The sequence below is a fragment of the Patiria miniata genome, unplaced genomic scaffold, assembly GCF_015706575.1.
Source record: "Patiria miniata isolate m_02_andy unplaced genomic scaffold, ASM1570657v1 HiC_scaffold_17, whole genome shotgun sequence".
Lineage (NCBI taxonomy): Eukaryota > Metazoa > Echinodermata > Asteroidea > Valvatida > Asterinidae > Patiria > Patiria miniata.
This window is the reverse complement of record NW_024037055.1, coordinates 2,004,121-2,022,119: the sequence shown is the minus strand read 5'-3', so window position 1 is coordinate 2,022,119 and position 17,999 is coordinate 2,004,121. Positions and strand designations below refer to the sequence as shown.

The 17,999-nt window shown below is 34.7% G+C and overlaps 1 protein-coding gene across 8 annotated transcripts in view; it reads left to right on the top strand.

Moving 5' to 3' along the window:
- The window catches only part of LOC119723379 (DISP complex protein LRCH3-like), a 42,654-nt gene extending 31,542 nt beyond the window's left edge, over nucleotides 1–11,112 (top strand). For 5 of the 8 annotated variants that reach the window (XM_038193986.1, XM_038193992.1, XM_038193989.1 and 2 more), the window contains 9 exons: nucleotides 1,009–1,080; nucleotides 2,363–2,449; nucleotides 3,451–3,697; nucleotides 3,971–4,118; nucleotides 4,402–4,514; nucleotides 5,082–5,150; nucleotides 6,794–6,931; nucleotides 7,432–7,509; nucleotides 8,378–11,112. In XM_038193986.1, coding sequence (XP_038049914.1) covers nucleotides 1,009–1,080; nucleotides 2,363–2,449; nucleotides 3,451–3,697; nucleotides 3,971–4,118; nucleotides 4,402–4,514; nucleotides 5,082–5,150; nucleotides 6,794–6,931; nucleotides 7,432–7,509; nucleotides 8,378–8,494 — 1,069 coding nt within the window. In that variant the 3' untranslated portion in view covers nucleotides 8,495–11,112. The remainder of the gene's footprint in view (nucleotides 1–1,008; nucleotides 1,081–2,362; nucleotides 2,450–3,450; nucleotides 3,698–3,970; nucleotides 4,119–4,401; nucleotides 4,515–5,081; nucleotides 5,151–6,793; nucleotides 6,932–7,431; nucleotides 7,510–8,377) is intronic. The other 3 variants (XM_038193987.1, XM_038193991.1, XM_038193988.1) reach the window with 3 other exon arrangements.
- Nucleotides 11,113–17,999: the final 6,887 nt, after the last annotated feature.

Sequence of the window (17,999 nt, the reverse complement as noted above, 5' to 3'; positions counted from 1 at the left end):
GGACAAACACAAGCTGTTTCGGATATTTGAAATACTCTGTGCACGTGATGAACACTTGATGAAGTCATTTCGAATGTCATCTGCCAAGAGAAAAGCCAATCAGACATATCGTGCCAAAGTATGAATTGCAGAAAAACGTGTACGAAACCTATGGGGAAAATGTACATCTTTAATGTAAAGTAACGTGCCACCTGATGACGTCACGATCACGAATTTCTTCAAGGACCATCTGTGGGTGATGGTCTAAGTGTGTACCAAGTGTAACGTCGATCGGATTTACGAAAGTGCCGAAATGGAGCGTTTTAATACATGTACAAACCCTATGGGGAAAATGCATCTTTAATGTGATGTAACCTGACTCTTGATGACGTCACGATCACGAATTTCGTCTAGGACCATCTGTGGGTGGTGGTCTAAGTATGAATTAAGTTTAAAGTCGATCGGATTTACGAAGATGCCAAACTGGAGTGTTTTAAAACGTGTACAAAACATATGGGCAAAAATGCATCTTTAATGTGACGTAACCTGACACCTGATGACGTCACGATCACAAATTTCTTCTAGGACCATCTGTGGGTGGTGGTCTAAGTATGTACCAAGTCTGAAATCAATCGGATTTTAAAAAGTGGCAAAGTGGATTGGTAGAAGAAACGTGTGTTAAACCTATGGAGAAAAAGTCTGAAAAAGGAGAAAAAAAAAAAAGAAAAAAAAAGAAAAAAAAAAATCTTAACGAAAACAAGAGCTGTTTCGGTGTGTACACCGAAACAGCTAACAAGCAGTAACTGGAGGTTGAATGTTGAAGTACCCTGTAACACCTCATAAAACCTTGAAAAACCTCGAGATAAATCTTAGATGAGCGTCTTTTGAATTTTGCATTCTTCTCTTACAACCCCCGGATCTGTCCGTGACTGTGCCTATTTGATAACTGAATTGTCTGCATGCTTGTTTGTTTGTCTGCTTGTCTCTCTTGCCTTCCTTGCCCGCCTCCCCCTTTTCCCGTGCTTCTAGGAGCCAGAACCCTAGACCTCTATCGTCCTCCTCATTTAGTGAGAGTCTGCAGAGACCGACCACTTTGGAGATGTAAGTTGTACCCGCATCATTCTTGTGTTTTCTTTGCCGACTCCCCCTTCCCCCACCCCCACCCCCACAAACCCCTCCCCTTTTGGTTCTTGCCGTGGTATTTCTTCAGGAAAGAGTGCAGAACTTATTGAGTAGTTAGCAGAAGTTGCTGTGAGCGAGCACTGCAAATGAGAACAAATTTAGACTTTTGAACAATTTAGTGAAGAAAGAATTTTCCGAGTTTTTTTTTCAAAGCTATTAAATTAAAATTAAAAATTAAAAGTTGAACACATTCGATGTTTTAATAAGTCAAGTTGGAATTTAAGTTCAAACCATTTGAATGGTTCTGCTTAAAAAACTCTGATTCTTCTTACATTCATTTGTTGATGTTTGTAATTTCTTGAACATCTTTTCAGACCAGAATTTACATTTTCCCCCCTATTTTCTGCACTTTTCCCAACGTCTTAGAATGCATTTGCATGTACTTTTTATACGTTTTGCACAGAGTAGAATCGGTTTAAATATATAGAGTTTCCTCTTCAAACTAGGTTTTCAACCCTTTAAAAGGAGCACCAGACTTTCTTGGGACTTTTGTTGCTGTTTTTTGTGAACCAATTTCCAGAATTTAATTTTTTTAAGTACTTTGCACCTGCCCCCAATCTCACCAACTCCGCCCATCACCTCTTTGTATGGCTTATTATTATTATATTTTTCTCCCAGTGGAGGGTAGTGAGTGCTGTTGTTTGTCAGCTTTAACATGTTATGGAATATTTTATCCCCATTCTATTTCTAATGGTCCCTTTTATATCATTTGTTTACCCCTTTTGAGACTAATTTAGAGTTAGGAGAGCTTTTCTGACCAAAATGTACCTTACTGTTTCCAGCATTGTATGTGTAGTACATGTAGTATGAAGGACCACCATTGTCCAAATAAATTGAACAAATACTGTTTTACGCAGGAAAGTTTTGAAGTGTTACTTTGACACTATCTGAATATTTGTTTGGAAAAAAAGGGTCAAAAAACCTGAAAATGAAATGCTTACCAATGCATAATTGTTTAAATTTTCTTTCAGAGGTTTAAAAACAATTCAAAAACAGTATGAAAAAGCTTGCTTGAAAAATTTAAATATGCAATCATAATTGTATGCAGAAAAGCGTTTATTTTAAAAAGTCATTTCAGATTTTTTTTTGCCAATTAACAATGTTGCGGCTTTTACAATGTCAACTGTTACACGTGCCTCTTGTTTGAAAAAGAACCACAAGTTACAAATTCTGTAAGAACAATTGTCACGTCATCTTTCAGCGCCCGGCAAAAGAGACAACAAAGGAGGGCTACAGTTACCCTAACAGACAATATCAGGTCCAGCAGTGTAGACAGAAATTCCTACAAGTAAGCATGCTTTCCCCTTCTTCTATCCCCCCCTCTTAATACTCTAACTCCGCCCACTGACCTTTTGCTTTTCACTGATGATAGTGGTGGCTTGAATCTTATGGTAACACATAGAATTTGTTATTAGTCCATAGAAAGGCCCTTAACATGCTTTCACCTATTTGTTTTGTGGTCTGAGATAAATTAAATTTTAAATGATCCTGGGATTTTTTTTGCCTATTTGCACCGGTGTAGAAGTGTGAAGTAACTATGGTAATGACAATTAATTGTAACAAAAACAATTCTGTATATTGTATGGTTCCTGATCTTCCAGATTGAACTTGGGACAAGATAAAATGACAGAAAATGGGTGAAGGCTTCAGTATGGGAAACAAATAAACAGGTGCCAGGCAGAATGCCTTGATCATGCTGCAGTAATTTTGGTCTGGTGCCCTGAAGACATCGCAGTCTCATCATCCCAACATATCCCCAGCTTTTCTTTTCACTATTAATTACAGCTGTATCTTTGGATCTGGATGAAATTGAAAAGAAAACAGAAAAAAAACTTGCACTACAGGTCCATCTTACGACCACCGGAATTCAGAATGAAATCTTGTGCATTTTGATGATTATGCATGGCAAATCTCTTTACAAAATTATTGCTACAATCATAATTTTATATTAATTAAGAAAAAAAAGTTTCTGTGAAAAAAATCTCAAAGCTGACTTCTTTTTTCCACGCTGAATAACTCAAATAGCATTTGTACTTTGAAATGTTGTTACACTTTACTATATCAAATATCGTTAGCCCATTCTTGTCAATATCCAACGGCCATTGAAGTGTGAGGCGTGCTGAGAATGCAACAATTAGAACAACAGCTTATTTTGTTGCCCACAAAAATCCATTTTGATGTTGGATCGTGTTGAACTCGGCAGGTTTAAGGTTAATTTGGATGTTTTCACTCAAAAAAACTATATTTTTCCAACAAAACATTTCTCCCATGATTCCTTGGTACTCATAGTAGGTCATCGGCTGGTCATGCCAGTAACCTCCCGAACGGTCGGCTACCTTCGTCCACCGATGACAGCCACCGGCAGCTGAAGCGAAGCGACAAGGTGACGTCTTCGTCATCGTCAGCGCTGTCCTCGTCACGTGACGGCGGGATATCGCAGAGCCGACACGAAGCCCAGCTGGCCAGGAGGCGGCAGGAGGAAGAGAAAGCAAGGAATAAGCAGATACAGAAGGACGCACTCAGGAACTTTGTGCAGGTTAGACATTTGGCTTAGGAATTTGGCTTCTAAAGAAATAATTTTTGCTTGGAAGTTCTGTTAAGAGATTTGCTTCGACACTTTGCTTAGACTTTTGTTTAGAATTTTGTTAAGAAATTTGCTTAGAAATTTTGCTTAGAAAGTTTGCTTACAGAAAAACAAGATTTATACATGCACAATTTTATGGATGTGTGTGGCCTGCAACCTGGGTCTAATTTCATGGCTCTGCTTAGCAATAAAAACGTACATTGCATATATTTTGATCCTCCCCAGAGTCGGAATTCCACATCATCACTTCACTCGCCCGGCCATGAAGAGAAGGATTTCCAGATGGAACTGAGCCCAGGCAGTGCAAAGTCACCCCCACCACCCCCTGCCACTTATAGTGCATCGGCCTTTGGCAGTATCAAGCCAAGATCTGGTGAGTTTTGTGGACCATACCATTCTCTCTCAGAGGGGGAGAATGCTGGATTTTATCTTCTCTGTTTCTGAGCAAGATGCTTTACCTCAATGGCCTTTCCATCCCAGACTTATTCATGGGTTTATTTGTGGAAAATGAAAATCCAGTCCAGTCCCTTTAAGAAGGGAAAAGGGGACAATTCTTTGGCCTTTTTTTAATTTTTGGACTTCACACATCTAAATATGCTATGGGGGTTTGTGGTTAATAAATGCTTTGCTTACCCTTCCCCCACCACACACTGCAGCCTTCAGCATAGGCGGTGGTAAACCACAGGGAGAGGTGCAGCCCAACTTCACGGTCAAGCGAGAGATGACCAAATATCGGGAGGAGATGGATCGGATCGAGCAGCTCAGAAAGGTCAGTCACCAAAATTCAGCTCTTGTGGCCCCTCCACCACATATCTGTCTGTTTATCACTCAATGCTCCGACACCACAGAGTTTCCCAGCACACCATTCTTAATTTTCAATAAATCTCCACTGTGAATTGGATCCTTTATCCAATCTGTAACACCCTCACTGTGTTGGGCAAAAAATGTGTCAAATTTATCTGCAGCAGTTTTTGTCTGTAATTCCCCACTAACCATTAATTTTCTTCCCGTTCCTTTTCAAAATTTGAGGATTTTATGAATTTAAAGAAGAAATTGTGATATCACTAAAATATTTTTTTTTTTAATCAAGGATTTTAGAACTTTAAACTTGGTTCTTAAAAGAAAAATCAAAATCGCCTGCTGCAAGGCAGCCCATCAAATGGAATATTGGGATTGTTTTCGTATACGTATGTACACTCGTTAACTATTCTTCATTTCTAATAACCCCACTTATTCCCCACCTCTTCTTCCCTTGTATCTTTCCTTTGTTCCTGGGTAAAATTTGTGTTTCCTCTGTGGGGTTTGGTGTTTTTTTATTTGTCCGTTAAATGTTCAGTTGAAACCCAATTGGATGAGCAGTTACCGGTCGGTGTCGGATATAAACACAATAGATCAAATGCGCAAGGTGAGTCCTCCAACAAGCCGGAATGTCTTGGCGCTTTGTCTCGGACGTGCATGAAATGTTGTGGCGAAAGAGCTAGTCATTGACACTCAGCATGAGCTAGGATTGTGGATTGGCGAGATTGTTTGGTAGAAGGGGAAGAAATCTTCCTCGAAAAGATGGCCTCTCAGAGTTTTTGAACCTTGATACAAAACGAACTTCAAAGTAAGGCTCCAAGTTATAATGGGTGATTTACAATATAGAAAAGCTGTTAAATCCCGCTTTACTCACAGTTGACATTCATTGTCGAATGGTTATCATTATGCGATATGTGACTTGAACTCTGCAGGTTTTACTGGTGTTTGTACCTGCATGCTTAAGTTCGAAGTTTTTTCTGCGTACTTTCATTTTTTTTAAATGCAAGACTTCAGAGTGTATTTATTGTGTCTGTGTAATACCACACATAAACAAGTAATGACAAACAATTAATTCCAGGAAAAGTGGCCTGTGTTTTTCGTGATTCTTTGCTAAATTTCATAGTACATGTTACTGTGATGATGTTTTTGGTCTGCCATTATAATTTATTTTAATTTGGTTGTTTAATTTGGTTGTCTTCTGTTACCATTTTACATGTTCTTGATTCAGCGGTGCGCCATGCTTTAATTTCCAGAACTTCTTTTTGCTCCAAGTCTAATTGTGTCGTCGACAGTAAAAAATTTGTGAATTTGTTGTAGTTATACTTAACCTGGAGTTAGCTATTCCCCAGATGAATTAATATGATTTCAGTTTATTTGTTTCCTTTTAGTTCTACATGTATTTTGATTTTGACAACTAATACGCGTACCGTTTGGCAGTGTCCTTAATGGTTGATGATGCATGCATTTTTTAAACTGTAGATCGAAACTCCTGCAGTAAGGAAGAACCCGCTTTAATCAAATTGTTCAGACTCAAAATTAGCTTTTATCTGTGATTGTTAACAGTTTATTGCAGTTTCAACCAAATGTATTTGGACCAGTGCATTGGCTCATTAAACACTAAAACAATTGATTGGATGGCTGTGTTACAAAGCCATAATATCATTTGAGCGTATGCTTTGATGGATTCTGGTCCTGTTGCTACATGTGTATTTCTTTACTAGCTCTCAGTGTGCGAGACACAGTGCATGCCCTCACTGGTCTGCCAGTTGGCACACCATACTCTGATGATGCCCAAACCCATGGCATCTATGCATGAGCGCCAGGCCTATGTGTCTAACTCTTTCTTGCGCACGAGTCCCTACCATCATCCATTTGGCGGCAATGGTGACAGCCATGCAGCTGAATGATCAAAAAGCTTAGAGCAAGTTCAGTCGTGAACTTTAGGTAGCCATAGTTTGCTTGAAAAGCAGAATGGTTGGATTCTCTAGTCGACTAATTACAACCGAACCACAAGACACTGTTGCATCACTGGTTACCAATAGCTGTGCATCACAAAGCACAGCAGGGAGCCAGGATCAAGAAATTTTGTGATAACATTATGACATTGTTTAATAGAGACAATCATGCCTTGCTTATTAGTGCACAAGTGTAATTTACGTCCCGAAACAACCACTATTCAACAAATGGTCCTCGCCTGAATTTGCGCCAAGTTGATCATAGCTAGTCTCTCTGTTTCTATGTATCCCACAGTGCATTGAGGCCAGGTTAAAGGTCAACCTGCCTGATGACATCCCGGGGGCGTTGGAGGATGGTGTCGTGCTGTGCCATTTCATGAATAATGTGTTCCCCCACGCTGTGCCTACCATCCATGTACCGTCACCTGCTGTGGTATGTTATCCTCCACCACAAAATGTTGAAATTTCATTTTGCCAGAGACATAAAATATTATGAAACAGGAGACAAAATTCACCAGGGCAGAAGAGGGTTTGCACAACAAACATTAAATATTTCTCTTCTGCTTTGAAGTGAGTTACTTTTTTCCCATTAAAAAAAGCATGGAATAAGCTTTACTCTGGTGCCAATGTTTGCATGTTTTGTCACCAAAAAGGAATAGTAAGTTTTAGAGGGAAAAAGTTGGAAGGAATAACTAGTTCTAAAAGCTTAAGAATTCTGCATCTTTTATTATAATGTAAAAAAAAAAATCAAAAAATTCTTTTTGGTCAGTCTTTTTATGTAAAAAGTTTCTGAATGAAACGTGAACATTCACAAAGCAGAATTATTCAAAACCACACAAATGTCAGTGCACATGTCAGATCCATCTTGCATTTGAAAATTGCGTGTTCATACGTTCAAATCCTCAATAAATTTACATACTTTTGGTTTTGCAGCCTAAACTGTCGTCAGCAAAATGTCGGAGGAATGTTGAGAATTTCCTGAAGGCTTGCGCTACTTCAGGAGTCCCAGTGGTAAGTTCACAAAAAGGATTAGTATGGTCACCATGTTCATAACCTCAGAGTCTTTGCTGTATGTACTTATTCAAGTGAATGCCACGAGGAGTCTGGTAACTAGACAGTCAATGGAACCAGTTCAAAATGACAGTAACATGTGTCTATGGGAAGTGGCTTGTGATTTGAATTGGAACTGGGTGACTTGTGGGGACTTACGAGGACTTGCAGGGACTTGTGAGGACTTGCTGGGACTTGTAAGGACTTACAGAGACTTGTGAGGACTTGCAGGGACTTGTGAGGACTTGCAGGGACTTACAGAGACTTGTAAGGACTTGCAGGGACTCGCACGGACTTGTGGGGACTTACAAGGACTTGCAGGGACTTGTGAGGACTTGCGGGGACTTCTAAAGACTTACAGAGACTTGTGAGGACTTGCAGGGACTTGTGAGGACTTGCAGGGACTTACAAAGACTTGTAAGGACTTGCAGGGACTCGCATGGACTTGTGGGGACTTACAAGGACTTGCAGGGACTTGTGAGGACTTGCGGGGACTTGTAAGGACTTACAGAGACTTGTGAGGACTTGCAGGGACTTGTGAGGACTTGCAGGGACTTACAGAGACTTGTGAGGACTTGCAGGGACTCACATGGACTTGTGGGGACTTACAAGGACTTGCAGGGACTTGTGAGGACTTGCAGGGACTTGTGAGGACTTGCGGGGACTTGCAGGGACTTGTGAGGACTTGTGAGGATTGCAGGGACTTGTGATGGATTCGACTAAAACACTGGCTTGATCCATCATTTGTACCCAGTCTCCTTACCCATTATAAACCCACAATTAGTAACAGGTTCATCCCACTGACTACACTTTTCTTCTTTCTCCTCAGGAGAAGTTGTGTACGTCAGGTGATATCCTGGAAGGCAAGGGACTAGTCAAAGTAGCAGGCACAGTACAGTCCCTACTCACCAATAACCCACAACACAAATTGTCATCCGCTGTATGATCCTTGTCAAGACACTTCTTTTTTTTTTAAAGAAAATCATCTGAAGTTGTGCCAAGTTTATTTCAAATTTTCTCCATTAATTTTTAAAGTAACTACGCTGCACATTTACCTGATAGTTGGATTTTTCTCCGTCAAAACAAATCTTGTTACTCACAGGCTAGACTTTTCAGGGTTTGCCAACCTTCACAATTTTTTTTTTTTTTTCGAAATTGCATATAAGGAGTTTTGAACTTGATTATATGGCAGCTATACAGAAAACCCAGAGTGTTGTTTCCAAAAGGAAGATTTCGGCCTTTGACAAATTGCTCCTGAAAGCCATATTTTATAAATCTGCATTTTTTGTGTGGTTATTCCAAACCTTTTGCAGATTCTGGAAAAAGGTGGAAATCCCTTTGCCAGTAATGTTGGTATCTGTCTTTGGTTGAAATTTCGTACTCTGAGATTAATCTTATGTTTTTGCGTGTATAATTTCCCAATTGTTTGTTTGTGTTATTAATTTCAATTCTGGGACCAGTAACAAGTTTGAAAACTTATGCAGCCACTACAACATTCTGTATTTTTTGTCCCATTTTCTCACGAAGCAATTGAAATGTTCTTCTCCAAGTATATATTATGCAATGATGAATCAAATTATGAATTTACTGGCAAAATTTGTTTGCAAAATTAACAGAGCTCAATTTTTAAACTATTTTTATCCATTTTTTTCTTGAGACTTGGTTGATAATTGTCACCGAAATCTCCAAATGTATTTGGACAGTTTATCTTCAAGATATGTGTTATTTTTTCTCATTTGTGGCTTTGTCTGAACTTATTTATTTTGGTTTTTATTTCCCGGGGGAAGATTTTAAATTTTTGTTTGATGTTCTCTGAAAATCTGAGGTTCTTATTTGTAAAGTGTACATATTTTACAAACCTTGTACAATGTAGCACGATAATATTTTGTTTTTGTTTATAGGTGCTGTAAGGGCATATTTATACCTGTATATGCTGTACTTGTTTTCCCCTGTGATGTATATATATCATGTATATCACACACATACGAGCATATTATCTGCATTTTTGTTAATTTCATCCCGTGGTTGTACAAAAGATAAAGATATGTAAATGTTTGTAAATATGGTTTTCATACTAAAAAACACGAGCCTTAAATAAGTGTGTGCACACTTTCAATTTGTGTTTGGTGTCTCACGTCAACTGCAATTACTCAAAGTCGTCTTGTGGCAGCATTTCAAGGGTTGTAAACCTGTAATTGTTATGTAAATTAGGTGCCTGATTGTGGGCGGAGTCATCACTGCCAATATCCATAAAATGTGCTCACACTCATTTTGAATATTTGCATATTGACCTTGAATATACATGTATGCATAAATTACTTATTTTCATTAGCATCCTGTTACTTGTTTTATTTATAAATATTAATTTGACTCATACAAACCTTGTCGATTGCAATGGAACATTGTAAGACTAAAGTAACCTTTGACCCCTCATTGTATCAACTTATCATTTGTTTTTTGCTCAAAGAAGCAACTTTTTTGGTTTTTCTATTCAATATTTTTTTTTGCATATCAGAGGCTGAAAGTGACAATGAGACGAGAAAACACGCCCAATTCGAAATTTGAGCACTAATAAATTCTGGGAGCACACAATCTAACGACAAGATAGAATCATGAAGACCAAAACAACTGCAGGAAAAATCAACATGGACTTTCTCTTTTTGAGGACATAGTATTGCATGATTTATTAATTAACCAAAAAAAGTTCACTATTTCTGGATCAATGAAAAATTGTGTCTTTTTCACAGGATTTTTGTTATTTCTTTGCAGTAAATCATTAAATTGATAAAAGATAATCCTGTGAAATAACGTTTTGAGATCGAAATAGCGAAGGGGAAAAAAGAATAAAAATCTCAGAAGAAATACTAAGAAATTGTCGCAGCATGTAAACAAGAGATTTCCATCAGATGTATACAAATTGTAATCATGTTGTGTAAATATCTTTATTTATTAAACTTACAAGAAAAAAATGTCCACAATTTCATACCAAGGCTCATATAAATTGTCCCACTCATGAAAAACCAAATTAGGTCTTTTACAAGGACAATAATGCATATTTTTTAATCAATTTCTCATCATGCATAGCTCACAGTCCATAGATGAAACTGGACAAAGGAAGACCAACATTTAGCGAAGTGTGGACATGGACTGAAGTTTTGTATAATGCATGAAAGTGCCCCATAAAATACAAACTTTTTTTTATGATGGCCTTGTTTTGGATGCAAAAATAGTAAAAGTAATCTTTCGGTGATAATATCTGTATTCTGTAAGAATTAAATACCGGGAACTGGTCGAATTTGAAAAACAACTTTAGGTCGTCTGGATAATATTACAAATCATAATGAGGAGTAAGCATGTCTTTTTTTTAATTTGTCATCATTATTTATTATCTTATAATGCTCGTTTTTGTACATTGTACATTTGCAAACCATATGAATGTATTTGGCTGAAAGATGCCAGTTGGGCCTTGTATTGGAGGTAAGAATGGAGTTGTAAATGATGTATTGAAAAGTCAGATCAGTAAATGTGTGGGGCTGCCGGCAATCACACACACACCTGGAGAAATGTGCTCACTGGGATTCAGTTTTTACTTTGGTGTGTCATTTACTTGTCATTTGTTACATTGGACTGTTTCAGAGATGTCACCATCTTGAAATAAGTTTATGGTCTCTGGGTTTTTTTCGCAGAACAAATAAATTTTGCCCATTTGAATAATTCAACAGGCAAGGTAGACCCCCTCAGAAGTGTTACTTTTCAGAAAAGTGAAATGTGTCTAATTTCAATTAAAATGCAAAGTTTACCCCTTACAATTGTTTAATTTTACTCGAGAATCAAATTTTGCCCAATTTCGAATAAAAGGCAAGGTTAACCCCTTACAAATATTTAATTTTACTCAAACATCAAATTTTGCCAAATTTTGCCAAATTTTGAATAAAAGGCAAGGTAAACCCCTTACAAATGTAATTTTTTTCAGAAAAATGAAATTTTGCCCAATTTTGAACGAAAGGCAAGGTTAACCCCTTACAAATGTAAATTTTTCAGAAAAATCCAATTTTGCTCAATTTCGATCAAAATGCAAGGTTAACCCCTTACAAATGTAAATTTTTCAGAAAAATCAAATTTTGCTCAATTTCGATCAAAATGCAAGGTTAACCCCTTACAAATGTAAATTTTTCAGAAAAATCAAATTTTGCCCAATTTCGATCAAAATGCAAGGTTAACCCCTTACAAATGTAAATTTTTCAAAAAAATCCAATTTTGCCCAATTTCGATCAAAATGCAAGGTTAACCCCTTACAAATGTATATTTTTCAGAAAAATGAAATTTTGCCCAATTTCGATCAAAATGCAAGGTTAACCCCTTACAAATGTAAATTTTTCAAAAAAAACCAATTTTGCTCAATTTCGATCAAAATGCAAGGTTAACCCCTTGCAAATGTAAATTTTTCAGAAAAATCCAATTTTGCTAATTCCGATCAAAATGCAAGGTTAACCCCTTACAAATGTAAATTTTTCAAAAAAAACCAATTTTGCCCAATTTCGATCAAAATGCAAGGTTAACCCCTTACAAATGTAAATTTTTCAGAAAAATCCAATTTTTCCCAATTTCGATCAAAATGCAAGGTTAACCCCTTACAAATGTATATTTTTCAGAAAAATCCAATTTTGCTCAATTTCGATCAAAATGCAAGGTTAACCCCTTACAAATGTAAATTTTTCAGAAAAATGAAATTTTGCCCAATTTCGATCAAAATGCAAGGTTAACCCCTTACAAATGTAAATTTTTCAGAAAAATCCAATTTTGCTCAATTTCGATCAAAATGCAAGGTTAACCCCTTACAAATGTAAATTTTTCAAAAAAATCCAATTTTGCCCAATTTCGATCAAAATGCAAGGTTAACCCCTTACAAATGTTTATTTTTCAGGAAAATGAAATTTTGCCCAATTTCGATCAAAATGCAAGGTTAACCCCTTACAAATGTATATTTTTCAGAAAAATGAAATTTTGCCCAATTTCGATCAAAATGCAAGGTTAACCCCTTACAAATGTTTATTTTTCAGGAAAATGAAATTTTGCCCAATTTCGATCAAAATGCAAGGTTAACCCCTTACAAATGTAAATTTTTCAGAAAAATCCAATTTTGCTCAATTTCGATCAAAATGCAAGGTTAACCCCTTACAAATGTATATTTTTCAGAAAAATCAAATTTTGCCCAATTTTGAATAAAATGCAAGGTAAACCCTTTACAAATGTATTTTTTTTTTCAGAAAAATGAAATTTTGCCCAATTTCGATCAAAATGCAAGGTTAACCCCTTACAAATGTAAATTTTTCAGAAAAATCCAATTTTGCTCAATTTCGATCAAAATGCAAGGTTAACCCCTTACAAATGTAAATTTTTCAGAAAAATCAAATTTTGCTCAATTCCGATCAAAATGCAAGGTTAACCCCTTACAAATGTAAATTTTTCAAAAAAAAACAATTTTGCCCAATTTCGATCAAAATGCAAGGTTAACCCCTTACAAATGTATATTTTTCAGAAAAATGAAATTTTGCTCAATTTCGATCAAAATGCAAGGTTAACCCCTTACAAATGTAAATTTTTCAGAAAAATGAAATTTTGCCCAATTTCGATCAAAATGCAAGGTTAACCCCTTACAAATGTAAATTTTTCAGAAAAATCAAATTTTGCTCAATTTCGATCAAAATGCAAGGTTAACCCCTTACAAATGTAAATTTTTCAAAAAAATCCAATTTTGCCCAATTTCGATCAAAATGCAAGGTTAACCCCTTACAAATGTATATTTTTCAGAAAAATCAAATTTTGCCCAATTTTGAATAAAATGCAAGGTAAACCCTTTACAAATGTATTTTTTTTTCAGAAAAATGAAATTTTGCCCAATTTCGATCAAAATGCAAGGTTAACCCCTTACAAATGTAAATTTTTCAGAAAAATCCAATTTTGCTCAATTTCGATCAAAATGCAAGGTTAACCCCTTACAAATGTAAATTTTTCAAAAAAAACCAATTTTGCCCAATTTCGATCAAAATGCAAGGTTAACCCCTTACAAATGTAAATTTTTCAAAAAAATCCAATTTTGCCCAATTTCGATCAAAATGCAAGGTTAACCCCTTACAAATGTATATTTTTCAGAAAAATGAAATTTTGCTCAATTTCGATCAAAATGCAAGGTTAACCCCTTACAAATGTAAATTTTTCAGAAAAATGAAATTTTGCCCAATTTCGATCAAAATGCAAGGTTAACCCCTTACAAATGTAAATTTTTCAGAAAAATCCAATTTTGCTCAATTTCGATCAAAATGCAAGGTTAACCCCTTACAAATGTAAATTTTTCAAAAAAATCCAATTTTGCCCAATTTCGATCAAAATGCAAGGTTAACCCCTTACAAATGTTTATTTTTCAGGAAAATGAAATTTTGCCCAATTTCGATCAAAATGCAAGGTTAACCCCTTACAAATGTATATTTTTCAGAAAAATGAAATTTTGCCCAATTTCGATCAAAATGCAAGGTTAACCCCTTACAAATGTAAATTTTTCAAAAAAATCCAATTTTGCCCAATTTCGATCAAAATGCAAGGTTAACCCCTTACAAATGTAAATTTTTCAGAAAAATCCAATTTTGCTCAATTTCGATCAAAATGCAAGGTTAACCCCTTACAAATGTATTTTTTTCAGAAAAATCAAATTTTGCCCAATTTTGAATAAAATGCAAGGTAAACCCTTTACAAATGTATTTTTTTTTCAGAAAAATGAAATTTTGCCCAATTTCGATCAAAATGCAAGGTTAACCCCTTACAAATGTAAATTTTTCAGAAAAATCCAATTTTGCTCAATTTCGATCAAAATGCAAGGTTAACCCCTTACAAATGTAAATTTTTCAGAAAAATCAAATTTTGCTCAATTTCGATCAAAATGCAAGGTTAACCCCTTACAAATGTAAATTTTTCAAAAAAATCAAATTTTGCTCAATTCCGATCAAAATGCAAGGTTAACCCCTTACAAATGTAAATTTTTCAAAAAAAACCAATTTTGCCCAATTTCGATCAAAATGCAAGGTTAACCCCTTACAAATGGATATTTTTCAGAAAAATCCAATTTTGCTCAATTTCGATCAAAATGCAAGGTTAACCCCTTACAAATGTAAATTTTTCCAAAAAAATCAAATTTTGCCCAATTTTGAATAAAATGCAAGGTAAACCCTTTACAAATGTATTTTTTTTTCAGAAAAATGAAATTTTGCCCAATTTCGATCAAAATGCAAGGTTAACCCCTTACAATAATTAATTTTACTCGATAATCAAATTTTGCCCAATTTTGAATAAAAGGCAAGGTTAACCCCTTACAAATGTAAATTTTTCTGAAAAATCAAATTTTGCCCAATTTTGAATAAAAGGCAAGGTTCAACCCCTTACAAATGTAATTTTTTTCAGAAAAATCAAATTTAGACCCAATTTGATCAAAATGCAAGGGGAACCCCTTACAAATATTTAATTTTACTCGAAAATCAAATTTTGCCATATATTCAAAAAAAGGCAAGGTAAACCCCTTACAAATGTAACATTTTTCAGAAAAATGAAATTTTGCCCAATTTCCATCAAAATGCATGGTTAACCCCTTACAAATGTACATTTTTCAGAAAAATCAAATTTTGACCAAATTTGATCAAAATCCAAGGTTAACCCCTTACAAATATTTGATTTTACTCGAAAATCAAATTTTGCCATATTTTCAATAAAAGGCAAGGTAAACCCCTTACAAATGTAACATTTTTCAGAAAAATCCAATTTTGCCCCATTTCGATCAAAATGCAAGGTTAACCCCTTACAAATGTACATTTTTCAGAAAATCAAATTTTGCCCAATTTTGAATAAAAGGCAAGGTAAACCCCTTACAAATGTATTTTTTTTTCAGAAAAATGAAATTTTGCCCAATTTCGATCAAAATGCAAGGTTAACCCCTTACAATAATTAATTTTACTCGATAATCAAATTTTGCCCAATTTTGAATAAAAGGCAAGGTTAACCCCTTACAAATGTAAATTTTTCTGAAAAATCAAATTTTGCCCAATTTTGAATAAAAGGCAAGGTTTAACCCCTTACAAATGTAATTTTTTTCAGAAAAATCAAATTTAGACCAAATTTGATCAAAATGCAAGGGGAACCCCTTACAAATATTTAATTTTACTCGAAAATCAAATTTTGCCATATATTCAAAAAAAGGCAAGGTAAACCCCTTACAAATGTAACATTTTTCAGAAAAATGAAATTTTGCCCCATTTCGATCAAAATGCATGGTTAACCCCTTACAAATGTACATTTTTCAGAAAAATCCAATTTTGACCAAATTTGATCAAAATCCAAGGTTAACCCCTTACAAATATTTGATTTTACTCGAAAATCAAATTTTGCCATATTTTCAATAAAATGCAAGGTAAACCCCTTACAAATGTAACTTTTTTCAGAAAAATGAAATGTTGCCCAATTTCGATCAAAATACAAGGTTAACCCCTTACAATAATTAATTTTACTCGATAATCATTTTGAATAAAAGGCAAGGTTAACCCCTTACAAATGTAACATTTTTCAGAAAAATGAAATTTTGCCCAAATTTGATCAAAATGCAAGGTTTTTCAGAAAAATGAAATTTTGCCCAATTTCCATCAAAATGCATGGTTAACCCCTTACAAATGTAAATTTTTCAGAAAATCAAATTTTGCCCAATTTTGAATAAAAGGCAAGGTAAACCCCTTACAAAAGTAACTTTTTTTCAGAAAAATGAAATGTTGCCCAATTTCAATCAAAATGCAAGGTTAACCCCTTACAAATAATTAATTTTACTTGAAAATCAAATTTTCCCAATTTTGAATAAAAGGCAAGGTTAACCCCTTACAAATGTAACTTTTTTTCAGAAAAATGAAATTTTGCCCATTTTTTATCAAAATGCAAGGTTAACCCCCTTACAAATATTTAATTTTTCAGAAAAATCAAATTTTGCCCAATTTTGAACGAAAGGCAAGGTTAACCCCTTACAAATGTAAATTTTTCAGAAAAATCCAATTTTGCCCAATTTCTATCAAAATGCAAGGTTAACCCCTTACAAATGTAACAATTTTCAGAAAAATGAAATTTTGCCCAATTTCGATCAAAATGCAAGGTTAACGCCTAACAATAATAAAATTTATTCAAAATTCAAATTATGCCCAATTTCTATCAAAATGCAAGGTTAACCCCTTACAAATGTAATTTTTTCCAGAAAAATGAAATTTTGCCCAATTTCCATCAAAATGCAAGTTTAACCCCTTACAAATGTAATTTTTTCCAGAAAAATGAAATTTTGCCCAATTTCCATCAAAATGCAAGTTTAACCCCTTACAAATGTAAATTTTTCAGAAAAATCCAATTTTGCCAAATTTCGACCAAAATGCAAGGTTAACCCCCTACAAATATTTAAGTTTACTCGAAAATCAAATTTGCCCAATTTTGAATAAAAGGCAAGGTTAACCCCTTACAAATGTATTTTTTTCCAGAAAAATGAAATTTTGGCCAACTTTGATCAAAATGCAAGGTTAACCCCTTAAGGTTACCCCAGGAAATGAAATTCTGCCCAATTTCAATCAAAATGCAAGGTTAACGCCTAACAATAATGAATTTTATTCGAAATTCAAATGACGCCCAATTTTGAATAAAAGCAAAGGTTAACCCCTTACAAATGTATTTTTTTTCAAAAATGAAATTTTGCCCAATTTCGACCAAAATGCAAGGTTAACCCCTTACAATAATTAATTTTACTCGATAATCAAATTTTGCCCAATTTTGAATAAAAGGCAAGGTTAACCCTTAGAAATGTAAATTTTTCAGAAAAATTAAATTTTGCCCAATTTCGATCAAAATGCAAGGTTATTAAACCCCTTACAAATATTTAATTTTACTCGAAAAGCAAATTTTGCCCAATTTTGAATAAAAGGCAAGGTTAAACCCCTTACAAATGTAAATTTTTCAGAAAACTGGCATAAAGTACAATCTACCTTTAAATTAAATCAAGTACAATTTCAATGTTTGTAAATAGATTCAAACTAAAATAAAACTTTTTAAGATCTCCGAAAATGATAGATTTAAGATTGCCTTAATTTCTTTTATCAAAAAATTAGAGTCAATTTGACAATAAGATTAACAAATCCATTCAGAAAACAGAATAAATGATGTCATCGTGACTAATAAGTGAAATTAATTTTACCTTTGCAGTCAAATTGAACAAAGAAACTAAACACTTCAAGGTAGATATAAGTACATGTACATGCTTAAACACAATCATGATACTTTTCATTTAGAACTTAAACCTTCCAACAGATACTCTCCAAAATATGTTGGATTTTTAACGATCTTTTATAGGATTGAAAGGTTACTATACATTGGTTTGGGTAAATCTACGT